Consider the following 27,721-nt stretch of genomic DNA (forward strand, 5'->3'; position numbering starts at 1 on the left):
GAGGCGGAACATTTCCCTGACCTGCCTGCATTTGGGTCCATCACTGGGGGGACTTTGGGGGCATGCTGCATGGGGCAGCGCAGCCTCTTGGCTGGTCTGAGCTGTGGAAGGTCGCTGGTGCCACATTTGGAGAGCAGCCAGGGTTCAAGGAGGTGTTTGGCATTTGAGGACTGCAGGCGAGGATATTGCTCTGCTAAGGTAAAACGAGTTTCTGAAATGCTGGCTGAGCTAGCCATTTCTTTTTTGATACAGAGAACTAAAATGGTTGGGAGGATGCTTGCTCTCTCTGACTCCTGCCCTCTCCCCCTCCAGCCTTGCTGGTGGGAACTAGGAGCTGCATGACTGAAGCAAGGAGAAGGGGGAGGCAGCGAACAGCAGCTCTGTTCCATTTGTTGTGCTGGCATTGATACCACATCCCTGGTTTAATTAACAGTTACCGTCGCAGCTATTCATAATGTTCCCGGTCTCTGCTCGCCTCTGACAACAGCAAAAGAAACCCCAACGTGGTGTTCTGCACCCTGGAACCTGCGAACCCCCTGTTAAGTCTGGCTGGAGCCTCTGTTTCTCTAAGTGTGTCTAGAACAAACATTTGAAGAGATTCCTAGTGGTATAATCCAGATTTTTTTTCTCTTTTTTGTGATAGTATTGGTATTTATGCTCGGTTTTCACAAGCCAGCACTGAAGCACGATGGATCTAGACTAGCACAGAGCACACAGCAGAGGCTTTGTAAACCTCAAAGTGCAAGTCCAAAGCTTCTCTCTGAAAAGTTGCTCTTTAGGGCCGAGTACATATGGGGACTTCTTGTTTATCCTGACTTTTCTTTTAATTCTGTACAGTTCAGCCTTGGAGAGTTAATGGGACAGAAAAAGATTAAAATGCCCCTTCACACTGCCTGTCCCGATGGTCTCATACCCTGTTGTGTATCAGAAAGCTTAAGCCCCCTTAGTCCTTTTAAAGCCTTTGATCGCTGTACAATGTCTCCTGCCTGGCTTTTCTCCAAAAGGTGATAAACCCAGGTTTTGATTTTTAATTGGGGTAACTGATAGCAGGAAGGAATCTGTACGGATCTGAGAGCATCCTTCACACAACTCTAGCCCATTATTCTGGTGATCAGAGCCTGTCTGATGGAGGAACCTCGTAGCCGCTGACCCTACGAGGAGGTTGTGGCTGCAGTTTTCACTGTCTCTTTCCTCTATTTTCAGCCCTTCTGGGGCAGAGCTCGCGCCTCTGACTGAAGGAAGCATTTACTAGTATTGACACATAGGACTGGGGTAGTTGCTAAGAATACAGCTCCCCTAATGCCATTCCAGCTTTGCAAAGGGATCAGGATAAAGCTGTAAGCGGGCAGCTCCGTTTGGAGCCAGGAGTTGTCTCCATGGAAATGTGCCGGCAGGGCAAGGGGAGCAGGCTGGTACTGAGCTTGCTCTCCCCTGTTGCAGCCATGCTAACATGCTGATGCTGTCCTGCAGCCATGTTCTGCCAGGTCCAGGGCAGAAGCAGTCAGGAAAAGGTCTCTCCTGCATCCTTTGGAGGTTGGGTTTGCTTGCTGTGCCTTTTGGTCTGTCAGGATCAACTACGGTACCCCCTGCTTCAGGCTTTTTCTCTTCCAGTTTTGTGTTAGCTCAGTAATGCGGCTCCTCCGTGTGTTGCAGGTGGGGAAACTGAGGCACCGAGCAGGGTAGGGACTCTTGGACATGCAAAATAGCTGCTGTAATCCCAGCCCTGGTAAGAAGCATGGGAAGCTCACCAGCATGCGTTTGCCTTGCAAGAGGGGCTCTGGGACACCCACACTGTTTCCAGGGCTGAGGTTCAGGTTTGCTGTGTTGGGGTGAGTGCTGCACTGCACAGAGCGTGCCTGGGCAGGAAAGAAATCCCTGCCCCAACAGCACGTATCCTCAGCAAACAAAAGGGGACACAGGGGAGAGATCTCCTGCTTCATCTTCCCTCTTGTGGGGGATCTTTTTTCTTCCTTCCTGGAGTTTTCATGTGTGAGGTTTCATTTTTTCTTCCCCCGCCCTGCATTTTTGTGGAAAAATTGCCTTTTAAGAGGGTCCTTGGGCCCTGTCGGGTCAGATCTCTTTACACCTCATTGCTCGTGTGCTGCTCGGCCAGCGCTGCCTTTCTGCTGTGTTGGGGAGGGGAGAGAGGCTGACGGGTGTTAAACTTCAAACACAGGCTCTGCACAGTTGGTGCCTCCTGATTACGCTTCTCTTTCTTGCGCCGTTCCCTCCCTTTGTGTGAGTGTGTGCACGGAAATTCGCCATTAGCTGCCGAGGCAGGGAGGCTGGAGCAGGCTGGACTCGTGCCCCCACCAGTCCGCTTGGTGATGGAGCTGACCAAGTCCTTGGTGGCGTCAAGGCGAAGGGCTGCCTGGCCTCCCTGCAGGGACCGTGCACAGCAATCGCTTTCTTGGGACCCCGCTGCCTCTCCGGGCTCTGTTCGTCTGCCCCCTCCCTCTGCGATGTCAGCTGCCCTCCTTCCTCTCTCTAAGTGCTCTCCCCTTTGCATTTGTGCATCCACAGGTGCTGACAACGCTGGGGAGACGCTGAGAGTCCTGCTGACCCGGAGCCTTCCCGGCTGGGGCTGAAGGCTGTTGCAGAGGATGAGGATCCTTCCCAGCCCTGGGATGTCTTCGCTGGTCTCCCTCGTGAACCTCCTCTCCGTGCTGCTGATAGGCTGCGTAGCTGAAAGTAAGTGACTGCTGTCCGCCTGCCCCTTTTTTTTACCCATGCTTCACCTCCCCTGGAGAAGGACAGCAGGAGCAGGCTTTGGTGCTTAAAGCCAGCAAACGTATCCCCACCTTTTTAGTGTTAAGGAAGTGCTCGGTACGCGATCATGTGTCTTAATTTTCCAGCATCTTTAGCTTTCCACCAGTGCCTTCCTGTTGTTCCCAGTCCCGCCTTAGAGGGACATTATAGGGCAGCTAGGTCCTCGCAGCCTGGTTTGAATCTCGGGTTGCCCCTAAGACTGCCAAAGAGCTGGAGAGAAGGGGAGGGAACTGCCTGACAGCTCTTGCCGGAGCCTTCCTCACCCTTCTCCCGGCCCCATCTCCACCAGCTTGTCCATATTATCTTCTCCTGCTCTTGCCTTTCGGGCATCTGTCAGACACTAGTGACCGTTGTCATGTTACTTGCTGGGGCTGGATTCAAAATGGCATCTGAAGAAAGAGTATTATGTTTCTCCTTCCCCTGAGTGAACCAGTTCCAGTTTAACACAGTTTTTATCTTTGCTGCCTTTCAGTTCTTGCTTTAAAAAATGAAAAGGGGAAGAAAAAAAAAAGTTAAAATCTTCAGCAACTTGAATGTAATGTTCCTTTGACATGAAAAGGCTGATCACTCAGGATCAGTGGGGAATAGATTCTTCCAAGCTGATTGAATTATGACTTCTTTTTTTTTTCTTCCCCAACAAAGCTGCTTGAAGCTGGTGAGAGGGCTGCTCTGGTCAGCGTAGCCCTTGCAGCTTTTAACGTAATCGCTTCGTTATCAGGGTTTATTAAGATGACGTGATCACCAGGGATTGAATGGATCCTTGACCTTTTGTTGCTGGGAGATTTTTTTTGAACAGTGCTTTCTATCTTCTCTTCAGTAGGCGAGTGGGGATATATTTGCCCTTGCCTCACTCCTAAGTTTTCTTCTGTTCATGCTTAGCCCCTCTTTGCAGGGAGGTATGTTCATGTGCAGAAAAATAATGTTTCCTTTTGTTCTTTTTTCATTTAATAAGCCCGAGAAGTGAGTTGGGCTCTGGGAGGTTCACTGTAGGGCTGCTTTTTTGGTGTGTAGCTGTGGGTCAGTCTGTACCTCAGACGGTGTCGGTGGCATTCATAAAGACATACTCAAGCTTCGGTTTGAGCTGCCTGTCTTGAGTAGCCGGAACGGTGCGGTGTTTGGCGGCAAGGAACCTGGCACGAGCCTTTTGCCCAAGTATTTATCCAGGGTCCTACTTATCCAGGGTCCTACTTGGATGTTGCAGCTGACGCTCTTGTAGGTTCTCTATGAGCACCCAGGGTAGATGGTTAAAGCTAACTGCTGTGCTCCACCTGGGTTCAGGGTGGCCTTGTTGGCTTGTGGAAGTGGGCACTGGTGGTAGGTAGGCTGCTACCTGCATTGGCTTCTGCAAAAGCAGGAGACTGAAAGCAGAAAACTCCATTCCTGGCTCTTTGCGCAATAGAGTCAGGAGAGGAGGGGACGCTTGCAGGGGAAAATACAGTGACAGGGCTCCAGGGTCCCATTCCTGCCACTGGTGTGCTGTGACACTCCTGGCCAAATCACTTTGTCCTCTTGTTTTCAAAGCAGGCAGTGCAGCTTTGCAGGCACAGATGGAGAGTTCATGCGTGTGCAAGTGCCTCTCTGTACGAGTAGAGCCCTGATTCATCTATTGTGATGTCTGAGTGCCTGTGAAAACTAGGGTCCTTTTTTCTTGTAAGTGTACACCAAGCCCTGTGTGCTCATTGCTGGGAGCGGGTGCTCTGCAGAATCAGACTTCAGTTTTTCTGTGGTTTTGGTTTTCCTGGGAAGAAACGAGCATCTTTTCTGTCCCTGTCTTCTGTGGGGTGAGATTTACTCAGAGATTCCAGCAGAGCTGGGAGATCCCACATGCCGTCTGCTACGAAGCATTTCTGGTGGAAATGTGCCCTCAGGAAGGGCTGATGCTGATCAGACGCAGAAGGCACCAGTTGTGTGGCCCAAGCCCTGCTGAAATCTGTCACTGCTCAGCAGACACCTTGCTGCTAGCAGCCAAGTTTCTCTCTCCTGTAGTTCTGCGGTGTCCTTGGATCCTGAACTGTGAGGTTTTGTGCTTTTTTTCCTGTTGCTGCTCACAGATGTACATACGGGAACTTTGCAGGTTGCAGGACTCAGTGTCCGAGGCGGGGCTGCTCTTAGCGGCTTGATGTGCAGATGAAGTTGGGCCAGGCGTTGCCTCTTTTCCTAACCTGTAGAGCATGCCAGCATCTCCCTCACCTTTTTGCCCTTGGGGATGCTCCCCATTATGTGCCAGTTGTTTGAATTGCGCTGCGGCTGTTGCTGTCTGCCTGGTGATGATGAGCCGATAGCTCCTGATTTTGGAGGGGCTGCTGAATTCTGCCTGGAGAGGCCCGGCCTGATGCAGTCAGTAGCATCCGAGCTGGTCTGCAATGCTCCCCGCTGAGGCATGCAAACAGCAAACAGCTTTGTCTGTCAGAACTGCAGAGACTGTGTGAGGAGCTGTCACTCTGTTCTGACAAAGTCCTCTCCCATCAGATGGCCCTGGGCTCTGTCACACTGCCTCTCGCGTAATCCCTTGGCCAGCTTCCATTTGGCTGGCGTTTGCCACAATGCTGACCTGATTTCCTGCCCTAATTCACCAGAGGGGCTGCCAAGGCCTTGCAGCCCCCAGGGCGAGCGATGCCAGGCAGTGCCGGGGTGGTACCCCTGCCACGGTGGGAAGCCCACATGGCAGGTGGGAAACCGCTGGGATGCTGGCTCTCGGAGGGCACTGTCTTCCCAGCTTCGCAGGGGAATGGCTCCCCTCGCAGCAAAGCGTGGGGCTGAAAGCTTGAACTTGCCTCCTCTTCCAGTGCAGCACTGGAGGAGCTGCGGCCTCTGCAATGAAAGGACCATTAAAATACTTCACTTGTTTCCTAGGCTAATTGATCTCAGTCAGTGATTTAAATCATTCTATGGCAGGAACATTCTATTTAAAGGAAACTGCTATTTAAACTAAAAAACCAAAGCACCACACTGCTTGCTGCCTGCTGTTCTTCCTTGTGAAGCTGAAGAGGATAATAATTGAAAGGTATAAAGCAGACCTGTTTCTTCTCTTTTTCTTCGGTTGCATGTGGACACTTTCTTTGTTTCTTCTGTATGGTCAAGGGCAGCCATAGAACTGGAAATTGCTAACTTCATGATTATTTTCTATGACCTCTCATTAAATGGAAAGTATTATCATTTTGTTAAGGATTAAGCTCGTTGCACGAGTAACATTAATCGGCATTACTGCAGTGAGTTAGGGGAGGACTTCCCCAAGAGCTGTGCCCTCATGTGCTGCACAGCCAAAGAGGCAGGTCTCGTGCCCCTTAGAGCTGATAGAAAACCGGACAGCACAGGCAGATGAGGTCTGGATATGGGTCCGGGGAGGGAAATAGTTTCCCAAATTGCTGACGTACCTGGGCACAGAACCAAGCCTTGCTGTTTCCCGATCATGCCTCCAGCCCGAGTCATAAAATTTCTGCAGCGAGCACCTTAAAACATCCCATTTTGTGCATGCGCAAAATCAGTCTCCTCTCGCTGGCCGTAGCTGGACAGGATGCTTTCCTGCCCGCGCTGTGCAGAGTGCAGCTGCGTTTGACTGGGGCTTAGGGCAGTGGTCAGGTACTCCTGCCCTCTTGTGCTACCTGAAGGAACGACGTGTGCACTTTAAGTGCCTCTCAGTTGCAGATAAAAAGCCACTTACTGTATAGAAACGTGGTAATTTTTATAACTGAAATCAGCACGCTTGCTGTTTTCGAGTGGATTTTTCCCATTGATTAAACCTTTGCATTTTACAATAGTGCTTTGCTAATTGGTACTTTACATACACAGAAGGCTGGTGTGTGGCTCTCTCCGCCCCAGCAAAGATTTAATAGCAGATGCAGTAGTGAACATTATTTATTACTTAGATTTCCTTCCTTTTATAAATCACATTATAGAACGCTTACTAGCACACTCCGAAGTATTACCATAAATAATTAAATCTAAATTGCAATTGACAAAATAAAAGAATAAAGCCCCTTTTATTATGCCCCCTTGCATTACCCTGGCTTTCTTCCCTTTTAATTGCCCTTGTTCCATCGTTAATTTGCAGAACACAGTAGTTCATGCCGGGTGCATGTGTACGGGGGGCTCTTGCGCTCTATGAGCTGCAGTGCATCCGTGGAGGCTGGCAGCAGATGGCAGCAAGGGTCACACCACGCATGCGGGGCTTGCGGAGAGGATGGAGAACATGTGCAGTGGGTTGGGAGAGGTGCTCATGTAGGTCCATGTTCAGGCTGACAAAGCGGTGCTGCGTTTTGGGAGCCGGTGCAGTGAAAAAAGGCGTGGGGAACGTGTGTGCTCCATGCCGTGAGATGTAGGAGCTGGTGGCTGGCTGCACGATTCCTTTCGCTGAGATTCAGATCATAGCGACTTACAGGTGTATCTGACTCCTCTCCTCTGACTGGTCCCTCCCATGCTCTTATCCACAGAGGATTACCCTCTGCAGCAGAGCTCACAGCTTTTAGCTCTGGAGGTCCTAGCTTTGATCTGTTGTTGGCCAAGACAGCAGTTGTCAGATAAGAGGGTAGTAAAAATCAAGGAGGGTCTATCTTAGACTTGATAGACATGTTAAGATGACATCAGTCGGAGGTGAATCTGTCTTCGCTGTTGGAGAAAGCTGCTCCATTTATAAGTGTTTGAGACTGACTCGTGACAATGCAACAGCGCTGTCCTGAGAGAAGGAAGATGTCGAAACGTGGTGAGGCTGAATTGCCCCACAGGCAATTCAGGTACATGACAGTGTACGTGCTGGGAGATGAGGAGCCGGGGGATGCTGCAAGAAAGGCTTTTTCCCCTTGGTGGGTGTGGGCTGGAGAGGTAGCAGAAGTTAAGGTGGGGACATACAGAAGGTTGTGTGGTCGGTTGATAGGTGGTGGAGTTTCTACTTGGTGTTGCACATTGTTCCTTCAGTGAGTAGAGCCTAACGGTGTGCGAGAGGAGGCAGCATCTGAATTGCATCCTCCCAGGAGGCAGGGATCTCTGCTTCCTTCTCCTGGATCCACTTGCTGCTTGTGTTCCCCATGCACCAGTTGCCTTTGTAGCAAGGAGACACCTTGCTGTCCTTGTTTCTGAATTGCCCTTTTGTTTGTCACCTTCTCCATCTGCCAGCTGCGATCCAGCCTGCGGTTGCTGAGGGTTCTGGACTAGTTGTTGTCCCGCTCAAGGACACCGAATTAAGCTACTGTGTCACCTTGTTTAAGTGCCTGATTAAATTAAACCTTGCCTGCCTGGATTGAGTGATGTATCTTTTTTTTTTTCCCCTCTCTCTCTCTCTCTCTTTTTTTTTTTTTTTTTTTTTTTTAAGATAACTCAAATTGGAAAGTTTGTGTCTTCTATAGAACCAGGAGAGGAAATAAATCATCTTTTGAAAGAGCTTCCCTGGGGGCAGGGGAGGCTGTCACCTCCCAGGTCTCAGCTGTGCCCCACACTGCGACTGCTTATTAGATTAATCTCTGCTGAGGAGCACCTGGGGACAGCAGCAGCCATGGGTGTTTGGGACCCAGTCATGGGTGTCTCCTAGTAAAGGATCTTTTCCCAGCCAGAGTTTCTTGCTGTTCAGCTTCATTAGATGGCTAAGTTAGGGGAAAAGAGCATCTGTTTATTGTGTAAACATGCGGCTTGTGTGAAAATGTCATCTACATAGTGTTTGTGATAGAGAAAATGTATGTCTTCACCATACCTGGATGCCAAAAGTAGGGCTTTTACTCTGCGTCAGGCTTTACCAGGAAGCCAATACTTATTTCTTTGTGACTTTCCCCTTTGGGTGTGCTTTTCACCCAGACAGTTCTTGCACTGGCTGCCAGGAAGGACAGGATCCGGTATCTCACCAAGACTCTGGGTCACATCAGCTTTTCATCTGTCTGACACGGTCTGTGTGGTTGTGTCTTTTCAAGACCGACTAGATACGAATCTCCTGGGTCACTAAAGGGAATCTGCGAGGGTATTCCCACCCTTTTTGTGGCCTGGCAAGCCCAATATTATTCTTAGAAGGCAAAGCAGAGTGTTTTTCAAGGACGCCTGACCAGAGGAATGTTGTTCTTCAGTGTGCGTGGGATGGAATCTGGGCTCAAATTGGCCTGTGAGAGACAATCTCTGAAGAACAGTTTTATTTACTCTGTGCCACTGTTCCCCTCCAGTCAAGGATGTTCTCTTGCAACATAATTGGTCCCAGTTCTCACCTTAGAAAGCTGTGATGTTCCCTGTACTGCAGCTGCCTTTAATTTTTTGGGATTGTTAAAGTTCATGAAAACAGTCACGTTTTATGCCATCTGCTGCATGTGGTGGAGCTAACCATCACACGGGCTGCGGGCTGGGTACTGGATCAGGAGTCAGGAGCGTCCTCACCCTGTGAATGTGCCTTCTCAACCTTCCTTCCCTCCTTTTGCTTGTCTAGATTTGCTTTTTTGAGCAGGGACTTCTCTTGCCATGTTGTTGTCCGGTATAATTAGTCTCAGTCTTGGTTTGGGGTTCTCATACTGCAAACGCTAAATAGTCATGTTACGGTTTGGCAGAAGAGCCACCTATTCCGTCCAAGGGCACAGCAGATAACAGCGTGACTATGGAAGAGATCACAGCTAACCTAGACCTGAAGGTTGCCAGGAGAGAGCATTATAAATATATTTTGGATGTCTACTGCTAAGATTTTGAAAGGGGATATTGCAATGAATGATTTGAACAGTTGACACGAAGGAGTATGGATTGACCTGTTTTCACAGTATCATTGCGTAGAGAATTTTTAGCATGTCCCATCTTGCTTGTTGCAGACACGAAACACTGCTGTTTCATACGAGCTTGGTTAAAACCAATGCCACTAGTTTCATCTGTAATGCACAGAGTAATTTCTGTTTCCTTTTGAGGCCAAGAGGAAAGGCAAAGCTTTATAAAAGAAAAAATGAAATAGAAGGAGCTGCAACTGGTTTAGCATTCTACAAAGTTTCTCCGAGTCCTCCAAACCTTTAATTGACTCAGGAGCATAAAATTGAGAAGGGGAGAGAGTGAGAGAGCATGCGGAGTGGCGCAAGTGATTTGAATAATTTATTGTCCTTTGAAGTTGCAAGAGAAATTTCAGCTGCCTTGGGGAGTAATTTCTCCCCATTCTGAAAGGGTTTCTCCTTATTTTAAACTCATTCAGAGGATGATAGTTTTGCATTTTCTGCATAATTAATGAGCATAACTCCCCCCCATTCTCACACAACCTCTGAAGAGTGGTGGGGTGATGAAACTTGGTGGTTTTTTTTAATTAATAAAGTCAAATTAATTTTGTCATGTCCTCTTCCTCCCTCACCTCCGTTAGAATTCGTGGATTTATTCATAAATTAGTCTGAGCATGCTGTTAAGAGTGCCGACACTTAGAAATCTTTAGCCTGGACTTTGATTTGTTTGAATGAATTTCTAAAAGACGGTGTAGGATTTTTTCAGTTCCGCTATTAAAGATCACCTTGAGACTGGCTCTCATGTGATCATCCAGTGAGCCAGGAAGATCCTTCAGCTCTCGTTTTTCTTTGTCTATCTGCGTGGGTATCTGTTTGGTTTTGAGGGCTTTCTTTGTGTGGTGTTTTTTTTTTTTCTTTATGAATGCTATGATACTCCCCTTTCCTTACAAGATCTGCTAATTGTGGTTAATTCCAGTAGCTGCCACTTGAGGGACTGCCTTCGCCTGAAAGAGGAAGGCATCTTCTGCCCTGGTGCCTGGAGGGGCTGCATTACAGCCTTTTGATAAGAAGCCATCCCTCGCATCTCTTCGCAGGTGTCAAACAGAAATCTGTCCTACTTAAAAAAAAAAAGCTCACCTTCCTCAATTACTGTCTTTGATAGAAGAATTTAAGGAGTCCTTGCTGCTGCTTTTCCATGTTTCCATTTCTCTCTCACTCGTGTGTTGCACTGTTTCTCTGGCTCACTGAATCTCTAGTTATCCCAAAGCTGAATTTGTTAGGTCCCCACTGCTGTGAGTTCTCAGCACTGTTGTTGGATTCTCCCTTTTTTTCTTCTTTTGTGTTGATGTGCCCACTACAAATCTGAATGATGAGCATTGTGGTTCAGAGACAGAAATTGTAATGACTCGTGTGGTAGGAGTCAGAGTTCATGATTGTTAAAGGTTGTGTTCATCCATTAGTCATGGCTTTATTAGGTTTTGGTTTCTTGTTTTCAAGATCTCGCATCTTGAGCTCCCTCAACATCCCAGTCTCACTACTGATAAGCAGTACAAGCTCACAATATACTATATGTTAAGACTCAGGGTAAAGTGTTTCAAGCTTGTACACTCAGAATTTCCTTTTGTTCCATGGAAAATGTGGGCTGAAGTCTTCTACCAGAGGTCGAATAGGAATGATGTAACAAGCCTTTGAAAATACCCAAAATTCTGTGCTCTAGGAATTGTACCTTACCCTTTTCCTGTATACCAGGAGACTTCCTCTCTTGCCTGAAAGAAAGAAGCAGACAACAGCTAGAAAGTGGAAGTAATATAGCTTTTATTTACAGGAGTGAAAGAGCAGAGTTTTATCAGACATATTTTATTTACCTGGTGTGCCTTTCATCCCCAAATGATCCCTCCAGGCATGTATTAGCTAGCAAATCTTGATTGGGATCATTCATCTACTGTAGTGCTGCAGCCCCTTCTGAGCTGGCAATGCAAGACAGGGGACCTAGCTATGTGTTTACATTTTTGCAAAGGTCTTTGTCATATCACTAAACCAAGGGTCAGAACTGATCTCCCTGATCACATCCTTGGGGCTTCTAGCACTGCGCTTTCTCTGAAAAACCATGAGATGCAGAAGCTTGTAGCAGTTTGTTTTCTCCATTGGTGCTGACTCTGCTGTCACTTTTCAGTGGCTCAGGACTTCTGCTGGGCTATATTAAGATAGCATGGCCCCCTGGGAATTGGGATCCTTGCTTGTTAAGCTTTTTCTTCTTTCAGGCTTGTCCCATAGGAGGTGGTTTTTCATGTTCTGGTATCCCCCATAGACTCTGATTCTTTAGTGACTCAAACAGAGCAGCAGAAGTTGAGAGCCAAGTCCTTCCTAGCTGTGTCTTTTCGAGGTAGGGGGTGAATCGAGCTTCTCCGGGATGCCAATATCGATGACACAGCTGGAGTAGAAGCTGTCCTAGCAACGTGACAAGGGGAGGGAGAGCTCCCTGCCTTAAGCTTCTGATTGCACTCTGGGATTGCTGTCATGACATTGATGGACAAGGGGCGCTCATTAAGTTGCCAGGATAGCTCTTTGGGTTTCTTGCTCTTGCTCTGCTCTGGGTTATTATGCCTTGTTATAGAACTTGTGGACAAATATGGAATGAGATGTTGTTACAGTTGATTGAAAGCACTTGTGTACCCCCAGGGTCCTGGCTGGCCACGTTGCTGAGGCTGCATGCGCTCCTGTGCTTGCTGGCCCTTCAGCGGCTGATCCCAGGGCTGCCATCTTACGTGACAGCATTGCTTGTCTGCTTCAGTTGTTGTTGGTCACAAGGAGCAACTTTATTCCTGGCATTGTGTTGTAGCGCCAGAAGGTGAACGAGAATCCTGGCCAGAGGTCCGTCTGCATTACCACCTACTTGCTCCTTTGCCCATCGGTTTGATTTGTACGAGGGAGGGAGGGTGGAACCGCCCTGTGCTGGGTGCAGGCAGTAAGCAGAGAGTGAAGCGGTTAGCACACCTGGAGTGCTCTCCATCTGAATTGTTAAGAGAAGGGAGGCGAGGAAACTGAGGCACAGGAAGAGGATATTTGTGGAGTGGGGCCACAGAATGCACTGAAAAGCAAACTCAGTCTTGTATCTTCTAGATCACATTCCCTCATGCACATATTCCATATGCTGCTGAACGCTGCCTCTTTTCCATCCTTTCTTGTGTTACGTGCAGAGTCCCGTTCCGATGCTGGGCACCAGCTGCCTGCCACGTTTGCTGTCCTTTACTGCCAAAATACAGATCCCCTCACCCTCAATGTTAATCCCATTTCTCATTCATTAAACTGAAGCCCACATGGTGCTCCAGGCTTCCACCATGCCACAGCTCTCACAGGATGGGTAGTTTCTGGTGTGTGCACACTACGTGAGGCACCAGTTTTCCTGTGTTGGGGCGGGAAGGAGGGAAGAAGAAGGTCCAGAATACCATCCCATTCCCTGTAGAACAGGGACAGCTCTCTGTCCTGTCCTGCAGAGCAGTTTGCATCCTGTGTACGTGCATCATTACAATGTGCCCTATACATCTGCGTAAATCACAGTCGGAAGAACATCTTCCTTGGCTGTATCAGGGTGCCAGTCACTGGGCCTGGGACTGATCTGTGGCAGTGACAAATACGCTTTGTGCTATAGAGAGAGGAGGATCCTTTCTATACATATGGATGTACGATGGTAGCCTGGAGAAGTCCTGCCGAAACTGGATGACTTCATACTAGCTGCTGTTCCTGTGTGATAAGGCATGGTCCCATCCCTGAAAACTAGCAGTTTAAATAGACCAGAAGGAAGGATTATGCTTCCCCTCCAGCAGGCAGGATAATGTGGTTTTTCTCACCTTGGGTGTCAGAACTAGGAACAGATCTTTGGTAGCCTCAGTCTCATCCTGCCTCCACTGCTGCAGGCTCGTACCTCCTCTTCCAAAGGGTCTGTATCCGAGCGCATTGCAAATAGGAGCCTGAAGGCTGTATGGATGTGCCAGATCCCCAAAATTACAAGCCTCATGGCAAGAACAGCTTGGCATGGTGCTGGCTAGGAAGGGTCTGCTTGCCTCATCCTGGCTGAGGGGAAAGGTGGGAGCTGGCAGCGCAGGCAGGCGTCAGAAAGGAGCAGGTGTTGGGGCTGTTGGACAGCCAGTGTAGTAAAGGCGTATGAAAGGAGTTCTTGATCTTTCTCACCCATTTTCTGCTTGTGTTAAATCCTGTGCTGGGTCACATCCTTCACTGCTGTCCTTCCTTCTCTGGGGCCTTGCAAGAAAGGAGAGGGGGTAGTCTTTCAAGTGACATTCCCCTGTGTCCAACAGGGGAAAAGCCTGCATTCATCCGTGTTTAGCCCAGTTTTTCTGAGTCAGGTAAGGGCTTTGGTGGATCAGCAGCAGGGGAATAGCAAGGTGGAAGTATTTCACTTCTAAAAAAACGTCCTCGATCTTTTTTTACCCTCCTTTCCCCAACCTTGCCAGTCCCATTTCCCTGAAGGGAGCCAAGAGCTGCTGACAGTAAGAGGAAGTCTGTCTGAAGCCTATAATTATCCTGTCTGCCTTCCCAGAAAAGGCCAGTTGGGGAGCGAGTGTGCTTCTGTTTCATGGACCAGCGCTGCGTTCTGCTGCCTCCCCAATTACTGCTTAATGGACTTTTTATGATGATAAGACGACTGGGTTGGGGAGAAGTTATTGACGGGGAAATGGAATATAATTCACTCCCTGTTTGTTTGTTCTGTCAGAAAACCCTCATTTTAATTTTATTTGTGAGGCACTGAGAAACAGCCCTCGGAAAAAAAGTGCAAAATCTGTCAGTAAAACCCTGGATTTCAAGGGGACCAGAGTCTCTGCAGGACCTCTCCAAGGAGGGGTTTCAATCTTGTTGAGTGTCTCCATAGAGACCCTCCCCACAGCCCGCATCAGTCCTGCTCCCAGTTTGCAGCTCTCACTCCTCTCATGAAGAAAAATGGAAATTATGGAGCCATCTTTCTTGCCTCTACCCCTCTTGCAAGCTCCCCCGCTCCCTAATGCCGCTGCTTTGCAATACGTACCCATTCCAAACATCGCATTCTTGCTCCCCACTCTCCATCTGTCTCAAATTTGGCTGCTCTCTCCTGTTTTCATCTGCTCCGTGGTTTGTCTCCTATATCTAATCTTCACTTCCTTGCTCTGGCTCTGAACACCACCCTCCTCTCCATCTTGCTCCAGTTCTTGCATTTTCCCTGTTGATCACTTTTCTCCTTGTCCCCACTGATTCTCCCATCCTTTCTACCCTCTGCTCCTCTCTTTAGCTCCCCCATTCATTGGTGTGACAAAGCTGTTCCTCTGCTCCTCTGCCCCTCTGGCCAGGGCTGTCCCCCGCAGCTCAGCACTCCCATCCTGATCCCTCAAATGCAGGGCATGCATCTGCTGCATGCAAACGGACTGCAGCAGCACATGTGTGTAAAACACATTTCCTAAACCAGGAAACAAACACTCAGTGCATGGCCGGACCCAGATCTCACATTCCTGGAGAGGTTTTTAGGAGGGGAGATGAAAGCATTACCACCCAGGGCTGTAGCTGGGGGAGTACCTTGTGCTCCTTCTCCGATTGTGAGCCTGTCAGCAGTTGTGGAAAACGGAGGTGGAGTTTATCTAATCTTCACTTCCTTGCTCTGGCTCTGAACACCACCCTCCTCTCCATTTTGCTCCAGTTCTCTTGCATTTTCCCTGTTGATCACTTTTCTCCTTGTCCCCACTGATTCTCCCATCCTTTCTACCCTCTGCTCCTCTCTTTAGCTCCCCCATTCATTGGTGTGACAAAGCTGTTCCGCTGTTCCTCTGCTCCTCTGGCCATGCCTCCCAGGCTGTCCCCAGCAGCTCAGCACTCCCATCCTGATCCCTCAAATGCAGGGCATGCATCTGCTGCATGCAAACGGACTGCAGCAGCACATGTGTGTAAAACACATTTCCTAAACCAGGAAACAAACACTCAGTGCATGGCCGGACCCAGATCTCACATTCCTGGAGAGGTTTTTAGGAGGGGAGATGAAAGCATTACCACCCAGGGCTGTAGCTGGGGGAGTACCTTGTGCTCCTTCTCCGATTGTGAGCCTGTCAGCAGTTGTGGAAAACGGAGGTGGAGTTTCACTAGATCAGCAGAAAGTTTCAGCCCCAAAAACCAAAGGGAAGGGGGAGGAGGAAGAGGAGAAGAAGAGGGGGTTTAACCTTTTGCATGCCAGTGAGAACGCCATCGGATTCCTTCCTGGTTGCTCTTGAAGTTAGCGAGGGGTGAGAAATAATGGAGAGATGTCCCCGTTCAAGCTAACGTGACCTGGTTGTTGGGAGATTGCAAAGCTTTTGTCTGGCTTTTGTTTTTTATCTTCTTCTCCCACCAAGAAGTACATGTGGAAGAAGGTCTCTGAGTTCTGTCTCTAGTGATTTTTTTGTGGTTATTTTCTTTTGTTTGTATTACAGTATTTAGAGGCTGTAGTTGTGTGCAACACCACCTACGGTGTTGAGTGCTGAACAGCTCTGTTCTGAGACCATCCCTTGCTCCAAATTGCTTGTAGTGTCTCGACCAAGGCAGGCAGGCAGGTGTGAGAAATGAGGATTGCCAACTCCGTGCTACGTGTGGCAGACTGAGGTGTGGGGAAGGGTGAGTGCCCAAGGTCAGCCGAATTTGTGTCAGAGCCAGAGATCTGAATCCCGATTATGGGAATCATCTGGAGCCTGGAAGAGCAGATTGGGGTGGGCTAACGCTAACAGCAAAATAACATTGACCATGAATGGCTTAATGGTCTCATCTTTTACCTTTCTTCTTGAAAGGTAGAGATGCATATATGTGTGTGTGTATATATATGCACAAAAAAGGGTGAATTTTGATCTGTTCCGTACTTTTGAGCTAGGGTAAAGGTTGTCGTTGGCTAATGTGCCCAGAATCTCTCTTGTAGCGTGGGTACGCTCTCACAGGGGGCAGCTCCTGAGGGAAATGTCGGGCTCAGCACCACGGGGCTGTTTATTGAAGGTCAACCAGGAACAGTGGACAAAAGGACGGCTGCCATATGCATTTAGGAAGGCTATGATAAGCTGTCCAAACAGCAAGAAAATGGCCTGCCTGCTGTGCTCTTGCTTTTGCTTTAGTTTCTGTGGCGCTGTACAGCTGGTACAGCGGAGAGCCCCCTCCATTCCCCAGGGTGGGGATAATGAGTGTTTATTCACCAGCAAAGGAGGAGCTGAAACCCGGCGCTTCGTGTGCCGGCGCCATGGGTCAGCAGGACTGGCGCGTGGGCCTCCACCAGAGCACTGACAGCGGGGACTGGGGGCACCAGAAATGGAAGCAAAACCTTTTAAAATACGCATTTCGTAGCTGGCTTTCTTTTATCTCCATGGATTGCTGCCACTGTGGGCAAGGGGCCCTTTCAGCCAGGCTTACGCTGCTCTCTGTGCTGGGGCCAGCTGAAAGAATACGTGGTTTGTCTTTTATTTGTGGTCCATTGTTGAGGTGCTTTCCTGGGGGTGGCAGGAGGGGGCTGCAGAACGGGGGGCGTTAAGCACAGAGGTGAATTTTGCCATCTAAAATCAGCACCAGGTCCCCGCTGTGGGGCTGGAGATGAGGGGAGAGAGCTGGGGGGCTCAGGAGGAAGCAGAGGTGTGGAGCCCCCCTCAGGGAGAGCCTGCGGGGTGAGGGGAACGGTTTACACGCACGCTGCCCATTTCCTACCCAAAGCTGGGGCAAATAATACAGTAATATGGTCAGGGACCATCCTCGGGACTTCTCCTTGGCTACTGTGGGACTGAGGGGCTGTGAGTTGGGCCTTCGCCAAGGCGGGGAGACAGGCCTGTTGCTATGGCGGTGGTGCCTCCAGGCCTCCCCTGTGGGGAGCAGGTGGAAGAGGACATGGTGGACACGTCGTCCCTCTCCTTGTGGGAGCAGCTTTCTGTCTTGGACCTGCCCCAAAGCTGGCGGGCTGTAGCTCAGGAGGGAGGAGCAATTTAGGTCACAGTTGGGTCTCCCAGCCATTTTGGCAGCAGATTGTGTGGGGTCTTCTCTTCCCCCATGGCGGAGAGGTGGAGGGCTGTGTGCCACTGGCCAGTCCTGCATGTAACGGGACTGAGGGTTTTACCTCAGGATCTTCATGGTGTGGGACAGGGTCTGGCTGTGTGTGTGTGCTCGTGCAGCCCAGGCTGGAGGGGCAGGGGGCTGTCTTCAGTCTGCTCTTGTTGGCCAACCCCATACACTTCCCACATTGTCCCGTATTCCTGAGCCAGTACCAGGGTGTTTTGGCTGAGGGTGGCTGGGAGGATGTCAGGGTATCGATCTGTCAGGCTGGCACAAAATGCTTTGAGAATCAATTTTGTCTCAGAAAGGCCCAGGGAAGTCAGTATTTTCCCCCTGTGACCTGCCTCTCTCCTTCCCCCAGTTTGGGCTGACTCTGGTAGGCCTTCCCTGAAACTACCTGGAGAGATGGGAAGTGGGCTGGCACCTGCCATACTGGTTTTACACAGCCTTGTGCACCGCCGAGGCTTCGTTCGACTGCCTTAGCTGAACTGGTGCGAGTTTTCCCCTCAGCTTTTCAGGCTGTCTCTCCCATTTTGTGGCTGGAGCGTACTGGGGTAGCATGGAGAAAGCTGCTCCTATCCTCTGGTGTGGTCTGCGAGGCTAAATGCATCCCTGACCTCCTTATCCCTCCATAAACCCACCTGCAGTGCTGGCAGGAGGGGCAGCCATCTCAGTCTGGAGACCAGGCTTACAGGAGGCGAGGAAGAAGGATCCGTGGTGCAAGTTCATAACTGTGCTTTTTCTTTTTCTCCTCCCTGCACCCTGCTCCCCTTCAGCTGTCAGCTCAGATATGTTATGCCCATTTGTGCTCCTGCCTCTCTCCCATCCCTCAAACCACCTCTGGGTTCTCCGTCCCTTTCTCTGGCTTTGGCTTTTGATGTTTCAGACAGGCATATGGTGGCTGGCCTGTCTCCCTCGCTCCTCGTCCATCACCCGCTATTCACCATGGCAGCAATTCCTGAGGGACATTTGGGTTTAGAGGGCGAGATGTCCCCTCCTTTTCCCCACTGCTCTATCTTTCAAGCTTCCTTTCTGTAAAGCGTCTCAGACTGTTTTGTCATCTGTATATCATTAGCAGGGAGATGTTGGGGTTTTTTTTTACATGACTGCATTTGAAGAACTTTTTCTGCTTTGGTGTCACATGAAAGGAGGAAGGAGAGGTGAGGCAGCAGCATTTTCCTCTTCGGTGAGGAAAGCTGCCTTGGTGTGCAGCCCTTGTGCATGGGCTGATGTCGTCCCGTGCCCCTCTAGTGCGCGTGCCTCGGGGATGAGTAGGAGATCCCACCCTTAGCCCCTTGCAGCTTCTTCTCAAAGTCTGTGTTAGATTTCACAAAATCCCAGCAGCAAATGTGCGTTATGTCCCTTCTGAACAGATGCCAGCACGGCCCATGTTTCTCTAGGCCTGTGCTTTGGAAAGTGAAGCCAGGAGGTTGTCTGCACAGGGGGTGACCGGGAGAGTGAGTTCATCAGCTACCCTCGACAGCAGTCAGGGACGCAGGGCAGGAGCAGAGCTGTCTGGAAGGAGTGGCAGAGGTTAGGTCAGAGGGCAGACAGTGTGTGCTGATCGTCTTTGCGGATGCAATTACAGAGCATGGGATGGATGGCGAGTATGTGTCTCTTCCTTACAATCTGTGGCAACTATCCAGTGTGTTGCTTGCTGCGGCTGTTGCTTTTGGGAAGTGCGTAGGCGGTGAGCAGGAGTGAAAGGTTCAGTTTGACTTGATGGCTTTCCATTAAGCTGTAGAGAAGAATCACAGGTACACAGCAGCCATCCAGTCTTTTCCAACCTTCTCTCCGGAGACCCAGACCCCTCAGGAAGCCTCTCGTAGTAGGAAGATTCTTTTAAGCTCCAGGTTTTTCCATTCCTGTTTTGATACTGCAAAAAAACAGGTTCTGCTACTTTGCAAGCGGAGAAAGGGGAAAAAGAAGAATCTCTTGTGACCGCTGGACCTAGGTGGAACTCAAACTCAGTCTTTCCAAGACTGACTTGATCTCAGCTCTTCATGAGAGAAGATTGGTGAAGTGATATAAAATCTCCTGGATTGCAAGTATGTCATCTGGAAAATGCCTGTCTCTGATTTTTATTTATTTATTTAAAACTGAGCTCCTGCAGTCTTGGCAAATGAGGGGAAACACATAAGCCCCTCTGAGTGGGCTGATAGTGTTTCACTTTCACATGACACCTGGTTCCTGCTTTTGGAGGCTTTTAAAGCGATTTGCAGAGCTGAAGACTGAATTCTAACTGCATGTTTCACTGCAGGCTGGACCTGGCACGGCAGAGCTGTGGCAGTCCTACGCAGCACGTAGGAATTTGTTTCAGCTTTGTATCATCACCACCTTGCCTGCGATAGCGCTGGCTTTCTCTTTCCCAGAGGGGAGAGGGTTGTTCTGCGATTGGCGTGGGCTGGAGTGACAAGTGCTGCAGTGACTAGGGCTGCATAGGTGGAGAGTGCAGTGGGTGATCTGGTGGGGGAAGGAATCAAAGTCTGAAGATCAGAGGCTTGGGCAATTTTAAAATCAACAATTTAGCTTTGATTTTCACTGGTTTTCCAAGTGAGTAGCAAAATCTAATAGGTTGTTTGATAGAGATTTTTGTTTGGTTTCTTTTCTTTTGTGTCTCGCTGTCTAAGAGTGAATTTGTCGTAGGCAGTTCAGCGTTGCAGTGAGCTCAGAAAAGCAGTGTTCACAGAGCGACTCAGCTTCCCTGTTTCCACACACTGAGTCAACAGAGGTCCCCAGAAAGGGATGCTGAGCGATGACTCCAAGTTCACTATTTTTTGGAGCACTGTCCCTTTTTTCAGGACAGAAATAGAACCTTATTTTTCTCCTCAGCTGTGCTGTCATCATACTGCTTGCACCCATTTAAATGTATATGTGACATTAAGGATTATTAGGGGCTTTTATTTTAGGAAATGAACTTGCATCAATAAAGTGTTCTTAAAAGCCCTGGATGTTTTTGGCTGTACCTTCAGAACTGACTTCTGCAAACTCTTCAGATACTGAACTGAGGAGAAGAGAGGAAGGAAGTCAGGTTGCGGGCAGAGTGAGCATTTATATTTTAGCCTGAAGAAAAGTTTTGGTTTTGCCTTTCTCAGATGGAAGACAGATTCCCCAGTGCCCGTATCTCCAGAGGGACTTGCTTGATAACCTTTAGCTGTAACATTGCAAAGAAGACTCTGACCTCTAAATATAGATTTGGATATTTATAAATCCGATGCTTTGTACACACAGCATTTGGTGGGACATAAACAGCTCCAGCAAATTGTATTTACCTCCAGCATGGAAACAAATGCCTGATTGCATCACATGAGCTTGCTCAGTGGCTTTTATTTATATACTGCTGGCCACACCAGGCAGGGAAGGGGAGAATGCTTCCTTTTGTCTTTCAACCCCTAAAAGACCATGGAGACCTCTCTCTAGCTACCATTTGCCCTCTTCTTAAGCTCTTTGGTAGGCTGTTTACATTTTATTTTATAGTCTCTGAGTATATACATATAAATACACACATTTCAGAGTCATGTGGTCTACTTTTCTTGAGAATAACAGACGGCAACTTTATGATCTGAGCAATTTTATTTGAACACAGCTGTGGCCTTGTGATTTAAATATTTCAATAAATTTTAAACTAACTAGATGAGAGGAAACTGTGCAGGGAAAACAGGTTAGAGCATGGAAGGAGGATTCCCTGAGGGTAGAGGCAATATGGGCTCTGCACGAACACTCCTGGCCTCGTCTTCCTCTCATGAGAAGGCCCTTGACACCTTCCTTGGTCAGAAAGCCCATCCCAGCATCCTCTCCCCTCCTTGCAGAAGTGCTCTTGAAGGCAGTCAGACATGGATGGAAATCAGTGGCAGGGGGTGAGGGAGAGGTGCTGCAAGCTCACGTGTTGTTCCTTTGGGTCCAGGGTGGCTAAAATGCAGCCCCAGGCTCTGAGTGTGTTTGTTCAGGCATCACTGCACATTTGAGCATCTGGTTATGAGAGGAGTTTGAGGAGCTTTTGGCTTCTTCCTTCAGCAGCGTGAATTCTTTGTTTTTCTCAGATGTCTCATGATGAGAAGAGGGGAAGGGGGAACTGCAGGAGCAGACTGCAGACTTGGCTGCCATGCTCTTGGTCTTGACAACTGGATTGCTTTGAAATGATCACAACTTTTGTTTGTTGGGCTGTATCCTATCAACTTGACTGTTCCAAAGGATGGCATACCTGTTGTACCAGTGAGGGCCAGAGGAAAGGTTTGCAGATGAAAACAAGAGGTACTACAAGCCAAGGAGGTTTCACATCCTAAAGCCACTGGTATCAGCCTATTTCACACCATCATCCTCGAAATCTCTATGTGCCAAGTTCCTGCTCCATTTATTTCACAGTCCTTCTCCCACCTTTTACGCCTGCCTTGGGTGTGTTCCTATAGACCTCCCCCATTCCTCGGTGTTTTGGTCATCCGCTAGGATCTGGGGAGTGCAATTCAGTGTTTCTAGATGTTGTTTTCAGCTCTACCAGCTTTTGGTGATGATCACTAGATGGGCTTTGCAAGGTCAATTTCCCCTGTGCAAAGCAGTTTAAAAGTCCACTTTTCAGAAGTAAAAGAGGCTTTGCAACATCATCGCATTGAAATCTCTTTGTAGGATCAGGCCCTTAATCATTTTGTGCTGTAGCTTCTTCATATGTAAAATGGAGGCAAAGACTGTTTGTTCCTAAAAGGCCAAGAGGTTTAATTTCATCTGGGATGATTAGAGAATAGCAGTGATAATGCTACTATTAATTACAAACAGTGTTTATTAGAGTCTGTCTTTTCCTTGTGCCAATGATGATATTTCTTATTTTCTTAAAGGTCCCCCTGTGTTCATTAAAAAACCTGTGGACCAAATTGGTGTGTCAGGAGGGGTGGCCTCCTTTGTATGTCAAGCGACTGGAGACCCAAAGCCACGGGTCACCTGGAACAAGAAAGGGAAGAAAGTGAACTCTCAGAGGTTTGAGGTAAGAGATGTCCTTGAAATCTGTGTCTGTATGTGTGTAAAGAGAGAGAGACTGACACAAAGCAGCTACTGCTCTTCTTTGGCCATTCTCAGACCTGATAATAAAGGGAGGTTTGGAAGGGGAGGAGTTTTAACAGCAGGAGGAGTGAAATGCAAGCTCTTGGCCATGTCAACAGCTGGGTTTGTTCCAAAGCAAGAGAGAACTTGGCTCACTTAGGTTATTAGAGTTTTTCCTTTTGTTTTGTTGGTTTTTTTCCCCCTCCTGGGATATAATATAAAGCTGCCTTCTTCCTTCCCTAAGAAACCCCAACTAAGCTGGTACTTCTTCAGCTCTGTAAATGCACCTTTCATACTCATCCATGGCTCATTATTTTAACCCCGGGACAGCCTGGAGTAAACATTACAGTTGCTGGCAACCAGACCCAAGCAATTGGCATTGTTTAGATAGAAATGAGAGTAGAGGAACAAGGACTAGGAGGTCATCCTGTGGAATTTGCTGTGGGACTCAGCCCTGCCAGGCAGCTGTGTGCTGAGAGGAGCTTTGTGGTGTCAGCTGCCCATGCAGATGGAGGAACAAGGCAGGGGTTCATTTTTATTTTGTTTTCACTTGGTCTGTTTCCTCCTCCTTCATCACAGTTGTACTCTGAATACCCACCCCCCCACACACCATCACCGTGGCTCATTCTTCCAGAGCATTTGAGATGTACATAGCAATTTCGGTGGGTCAGTGGTCAGGGACAGGGTTTGGCATGGGACAGTTCTCTGTCACCTTGAGGTCAATGGAGAGACATGTTGACCATGTCGGTTATGTGTAGGAGATTGTGGGGCAGCTGCTGAATTGTGAGTGTGCGTGCTTGTATATATGCTGGTGACTCCTCGCTTGCAACCCAAGGATGCTTACTATGTGTGTGTGTCTCCCTTTATCTCCCAGACAATTGAATTTGATGAAAGTGCAGGTGCTGTTTTGAGGATCCAGCCCCTCCGGACTCCCCGGGATGAGAACATTTACGAGTGTGTTGCTCAAAACCCTCATGGGGAGGTCACCGTCCATGCCAAGCTCACCGTCCTCCGAGGTAAAGAGCATGTCTGCCTGCCATGTGTCAGTGTCACAGGGGAGAAGGGACCCTTCAGCTTCTCCCTTCCTTCAGATGAGTGGGAAGGCTATCGTAAAACGTGTGGCCAAAGCACAAAGTCCTCCTTTTTTCGGTTTGTTCTGACCTGTCAGATCTGTTTGCTGTTATTATCCCAGAGTCATAAAATTGCCATGTAAGAAACAAAGCTAAAACTGGACCACTTCAGCAGGTTTGACTGAGTGATGTGCTGAGGTTCCTTCCAACCAGAATTATCCTATGACTCTATGATCTTCCCTCCCCTCCAATAAAAATTCCTTCCCCAGGTTTATGAGCAGGACCAGAAACTCCCCATCATTCTCCTCAGAAATGTGGCACCATTCATCCAGACACGCAAGAAAACCACCTTCATTGAGGAATCACTTAATGGGCTGAGGCTAAGATTATTATGCATCTGCATGGGCTTTCACGCCGTTGGTAGCAATGCCAGCCTCTTCCCTTGTGCAAGATACCTATTTTGCCCTTCTTCTGGGCATCTTCCCTCTTTCCACAGGTCCTTTGCTCCATGCACTCTCCAAGAAAACAGTTTCCCTCTCCATTTTGTTCTGGTTCTTTTTTTCACTTGTCCCCACTGCAGAGGATGTTTACATGGATGCCTCCTTCATGTCATCTGTTTGAAATATGCTCCCTGAACTTGATGTGGGGGAGGGAACAATATGCTGTTGCTGTGGATGCCTCTGGATGTTTACTGTTTATTACCCTGGAGATATGTAAAATTTCTATGTGAAACACTAAGCTAGGCTGCTTGCTAAAACTGACCCATTTTAGGGGAAAAGATGCGTGGCGTTCTCTGTTCAAACCACAGGGCAATGCAAGTGATCTTGGTTTAAAGAGAGTGGTGGATAACTGCCCTAGAGCTCCTGAAGGGAGTTTAGCTTGGGAGCATTGGATGTCGATGAAGCCAACAGCAGGAGGTGCTATAGAAAAGCCATGGGGTTTTGAATAGGGTTACTGGCAGGAAGAGCCATTATTTCTGCAGTGAGCATTGCTAACAACAGTTTCAGGTGCTCCAGGCAGTGAGTGGTCCTCATAAGGCCAAGTGGTAGCTCTGTCTGTATGCCAGTTGCCTTTTCTTCAGCAATTTCAGTGTTCTCTCCAAGAGTATCTTAAATCCTTTTGTTTGAACAGACAGTGAGCACATCCCTAATAGTGCAGAGCAAAATTTGTGTGCAAATCCCCAATGTACAGCAGTAAATAAAGACCAGACATAAAGGGCACATGGCAAAGCCCTTGACCTCCCCTTGTAGAGGGGAATAGCCCTTGTGCTGCCCACCTGGCAGGCTCTGTGTTGTCAAGATGCTGGCTGCCTTTGAGCATGTGTGCCCATGGTCCAGTCATGCCTGACAGATTTGTGTAGGTGCACTTAAAGCTTTGTATAGCTCCTTTGCCTGGCATGGCATTTAACCTTCTGTTAGCAGTACATGGTGGGATGTATCTGTCAGGAGATTGAAACAGCACTTTATGAACAAGAGTATGTCTAGCTGCGGTTATTCCAGAGGGCTGGGAGCCTTATTCTTCACACTGATTCCCATATATTCCTTGGGAGCTGTGACAGTTCGGGAGAAGAGCCCCTGCAACCATATTCAAAATTTCAACCCCTTGAATTTAGCTATGAGCAGTGGCAAGAGAGAAGGTTGTCCTCCAGCTGCTGCCCTCACAAATCCCCTGGATTCTCGCAGCATTTTTTAGGCACTCTCCACCAGAAGAAAGCTGCAGTGTATGGGAAATGATGAGCTGAGCTCAGTGACTGTCCTTAGGGACCGAGGTTCTTTGTACATGTCTTTTTGCAGCTCTTCCTTCCGGTATTGGCATCATACGCATGTCAGCTAGAGAGACAGATGACAGAACAGGAGCTACATCTCCCCACTGCCTGGCTAATTACGCACTTTGCTGATCCCACCAGAACATTATTACTGTGTGCTTTGCTCCTGTATGTGCTGCTTTCACAAGCACTCCTATTCTGTTTGCCTGACAGGACCTTGTTTGGTAGCTTTGTTAACTGACTGTGCAAGAGCAGCTAGGGTACCCAGTTAATGAAATTTGGGGGAGCAGTAATTAGCTGCAGGCCTGGGCCAAGACGTTGAGGAGCATCAAAGAAGCAGTTTTTATAGCATACCCTCCCCTCCCCTGCTCAGTTGGAGTTATTCCATCCTTAATCTTTACTTAGCTTTCACACAGCAAAGATTGTCTCCTCTTTATCTGCATTTTTAATTGCTGGGAAAGTTAGAAGGACCAAGCACAAATCCACTAATCTCCACAATGACAAAGTTAGCATGCTGGCATCTATTCCTCTCCTTTTTCTCCCTGCTCCTGCATTCACCCACTCTCCTGTTTGTCTTTTCTCTGTCTTTCCTTGCAAGGCCTCCTCCTCCTTTCCGTCTCTCTTCTCTCACTTTCAGAACTAATGCTTAGCATAAAGTTGGGGGCTGCTCCACAGCTTGGAGATGAATGTGAGCTGTCATTTGCAGAAGCTGTTACCTTGGCATACTGTGGAGTATGGAAACCTGGGCCCCAGCTGTCACAAACTCTGCAGGATGGGCTTTGTAGTAATTCTGCAGCCTGTTGGCTGTGCTGTTGTAATCACTGTTAGAAATACATGTGTGTACCTTCATGCTATACACATGCATGAACGGTTACGGGATTTCCTCAGCACCAGTGCAGACAGTCTCATGAACAGAAGAGAAAAAAATAATATATTCTTCCCTACTAGATGCAGCTGCTGAAGGGATAGAGAGTAAACCCCTTTTTGCCTATGCACATGACTCCTCCTGGATCAGACCCTGATAGAAATCCACATGCATTCACTTAAAAACAGGAAGCTGCAGGAGAGGAAACCTTTGGGAGTTTCTGAGAAGCAGAGTTTGTGATGGACACCATTCAACTTACACAGAGTCTCTTAACACCAGCTCTGCTGGCTTGTTTGTCCTTCCTGCTCTGTTTCTCAAGGGATCTGAGTTTTGATAGGGCTGTGGAGACTTGCTGTTCTTTCCACAGCTGGCTAGACATAGTGCCTGCAAACCTGGTTCCTGCAGAGCCCAAAGAAAAGGAGAGAAAATGGTTTGGGGAAGCATTTTCCAGTTATTGTTGACTCCAGCTGCTGTCATTTTTCATTATAACTGAGGCAGAAAGGAAGCTAGTTGGCACAGGCACCCCAGCTCCCAGGTGGTGTAGTTTCTCTAAGCTCCATGCTCCCAGGAAAGATATACATATTTTTTATTATTGCTTCCTGTACACAGATTATACTTTCCCTCCACTTCTTTAGTAGCCTGAGACAGAGATTCTCGTGCTGCGAAGGATCGTCCTATGCTGTCAGCAGCTGAGTGGGCTGAGAGTACAGGGGGGCCTGGCTGCAACTTTCTGCCTGCATTGCCTCTGCTGCTGGGAGGCACAGGCTGGGTTTCAAGCAGAGGCCAGATGGGCTTAGTTCTTTGCTCTGTTGAAGCTGATAGAGGGAGTTCCATGGAGGTTACCCTTTGTGAGTCGTTAGTAAATGGAGCATGATCCTATAAAAACCAGTGCTTAGTCCAGCTAAATGTAATGTTACAAAATTTACTGTGCCCTGATACATCGCTCGCTGCATACTGGCCAATGCTATCTTTTCCTGAGGATCACTGCATTCTGAAAAATTGAGGAAAACTGGCTATTAGACATGTAGGGTCTGTGGTACTTAATACCAGAGTATGATTCAGGCTGCTATGGACAGACTTTCAGAACTTCTTTCTAGTGATTCCCTGTTGATTCTTTTTTTGTGAAGTGTTCATACATTTCTCTAACAATTCTGGCCTGAAATTTTCCTCAAATATTTCCTACTCCAAGAGGACATCTGGTGTGGGCATGTGTAAAGTTCTAGCAAGATCCCTGCTGTTTTGTTGTTTTTTGTAATTGTTGGCTTTAGGTCAGCAAAAGGTAAACAAAAATCAGTTCTAGATGCTCAGCAGAAAGCATAGAGTCCCACAGGAGCACATCTTAAAGAGAAGCTGGCCCCTCTGAAATGTTAACCTTGCCACTTCAAAAATTCTTGGCAGACTCCTTTAAGCTTGACTTGTTTTCTTTTCTTGTAGTGACCTGAAAATCAGGCCACATTGAAAGCAGATTAGTTCTGTAGCTTATGAATAATGTCAGAGCGATTTTAACTCAGATGTCTTTATAAGGAGGGTACACAGGGATACA

The 27,721-nt window shown here is 48.2% G+C and overlaps 1 protein-coding gene across 3 annotated transcripts in view; it reads left to right on the plus strand.

The window, feature by feature from the left end:
- Nucleotides 1-2,523: 2,523 nt before the first annotated feature.
- PTPRS (protein tyrosine phosphatase, receptor type, S) overlaps nucleotides 2,524-27,721 on the plus strand; it is a 101,270-nt gene continuing 76,072 nt past the window's right edge. For 2 of the 3 annotated variants that reach the window (XM_009318402.1, XM_009318403.1), the window contains exons 1-3: nucleotides 2,571-2,691; nucleotides 22,277-22,422; nucleotides 23,353-23,494. In XM_009318402.1, the coding sequence (XP_009316677.1) occupies nucleotides 2,604-2,691; nucleotides 22,277-22,422; nucleotides 23,353-23,494 (376 nt within the window). In that variant the 5' untranslated portion in view covers nucleotides 2,571-2,603. Of the gene's footprint in view, nucleotides 2,692-22,276; nucleotides 22,423-23,352; nucleotides 23,495-27,721 lie in introns of all 3 variants that reach the window. The other variant, XM_009318404.1, reaches the window with a different exon arrangement.

This window comes from Pygoscelis adeliae, unplaced genomic scaffold (assembly GCF_000699105.1).
Source record: "Pygoscelis adeliae isolate BGI_AS28 unplaced genomic scaffold, ASM69910v1 Scaffold582, whole genome shotgun sequence".
NCBI classification, from domain to species: domain Eukaryota; kingdom Metazoa; phylum Chordata; class Aves; order Sphenisciformes; family Spheniscidae; genus Pygoscelis; species Pygoscelis adeliae.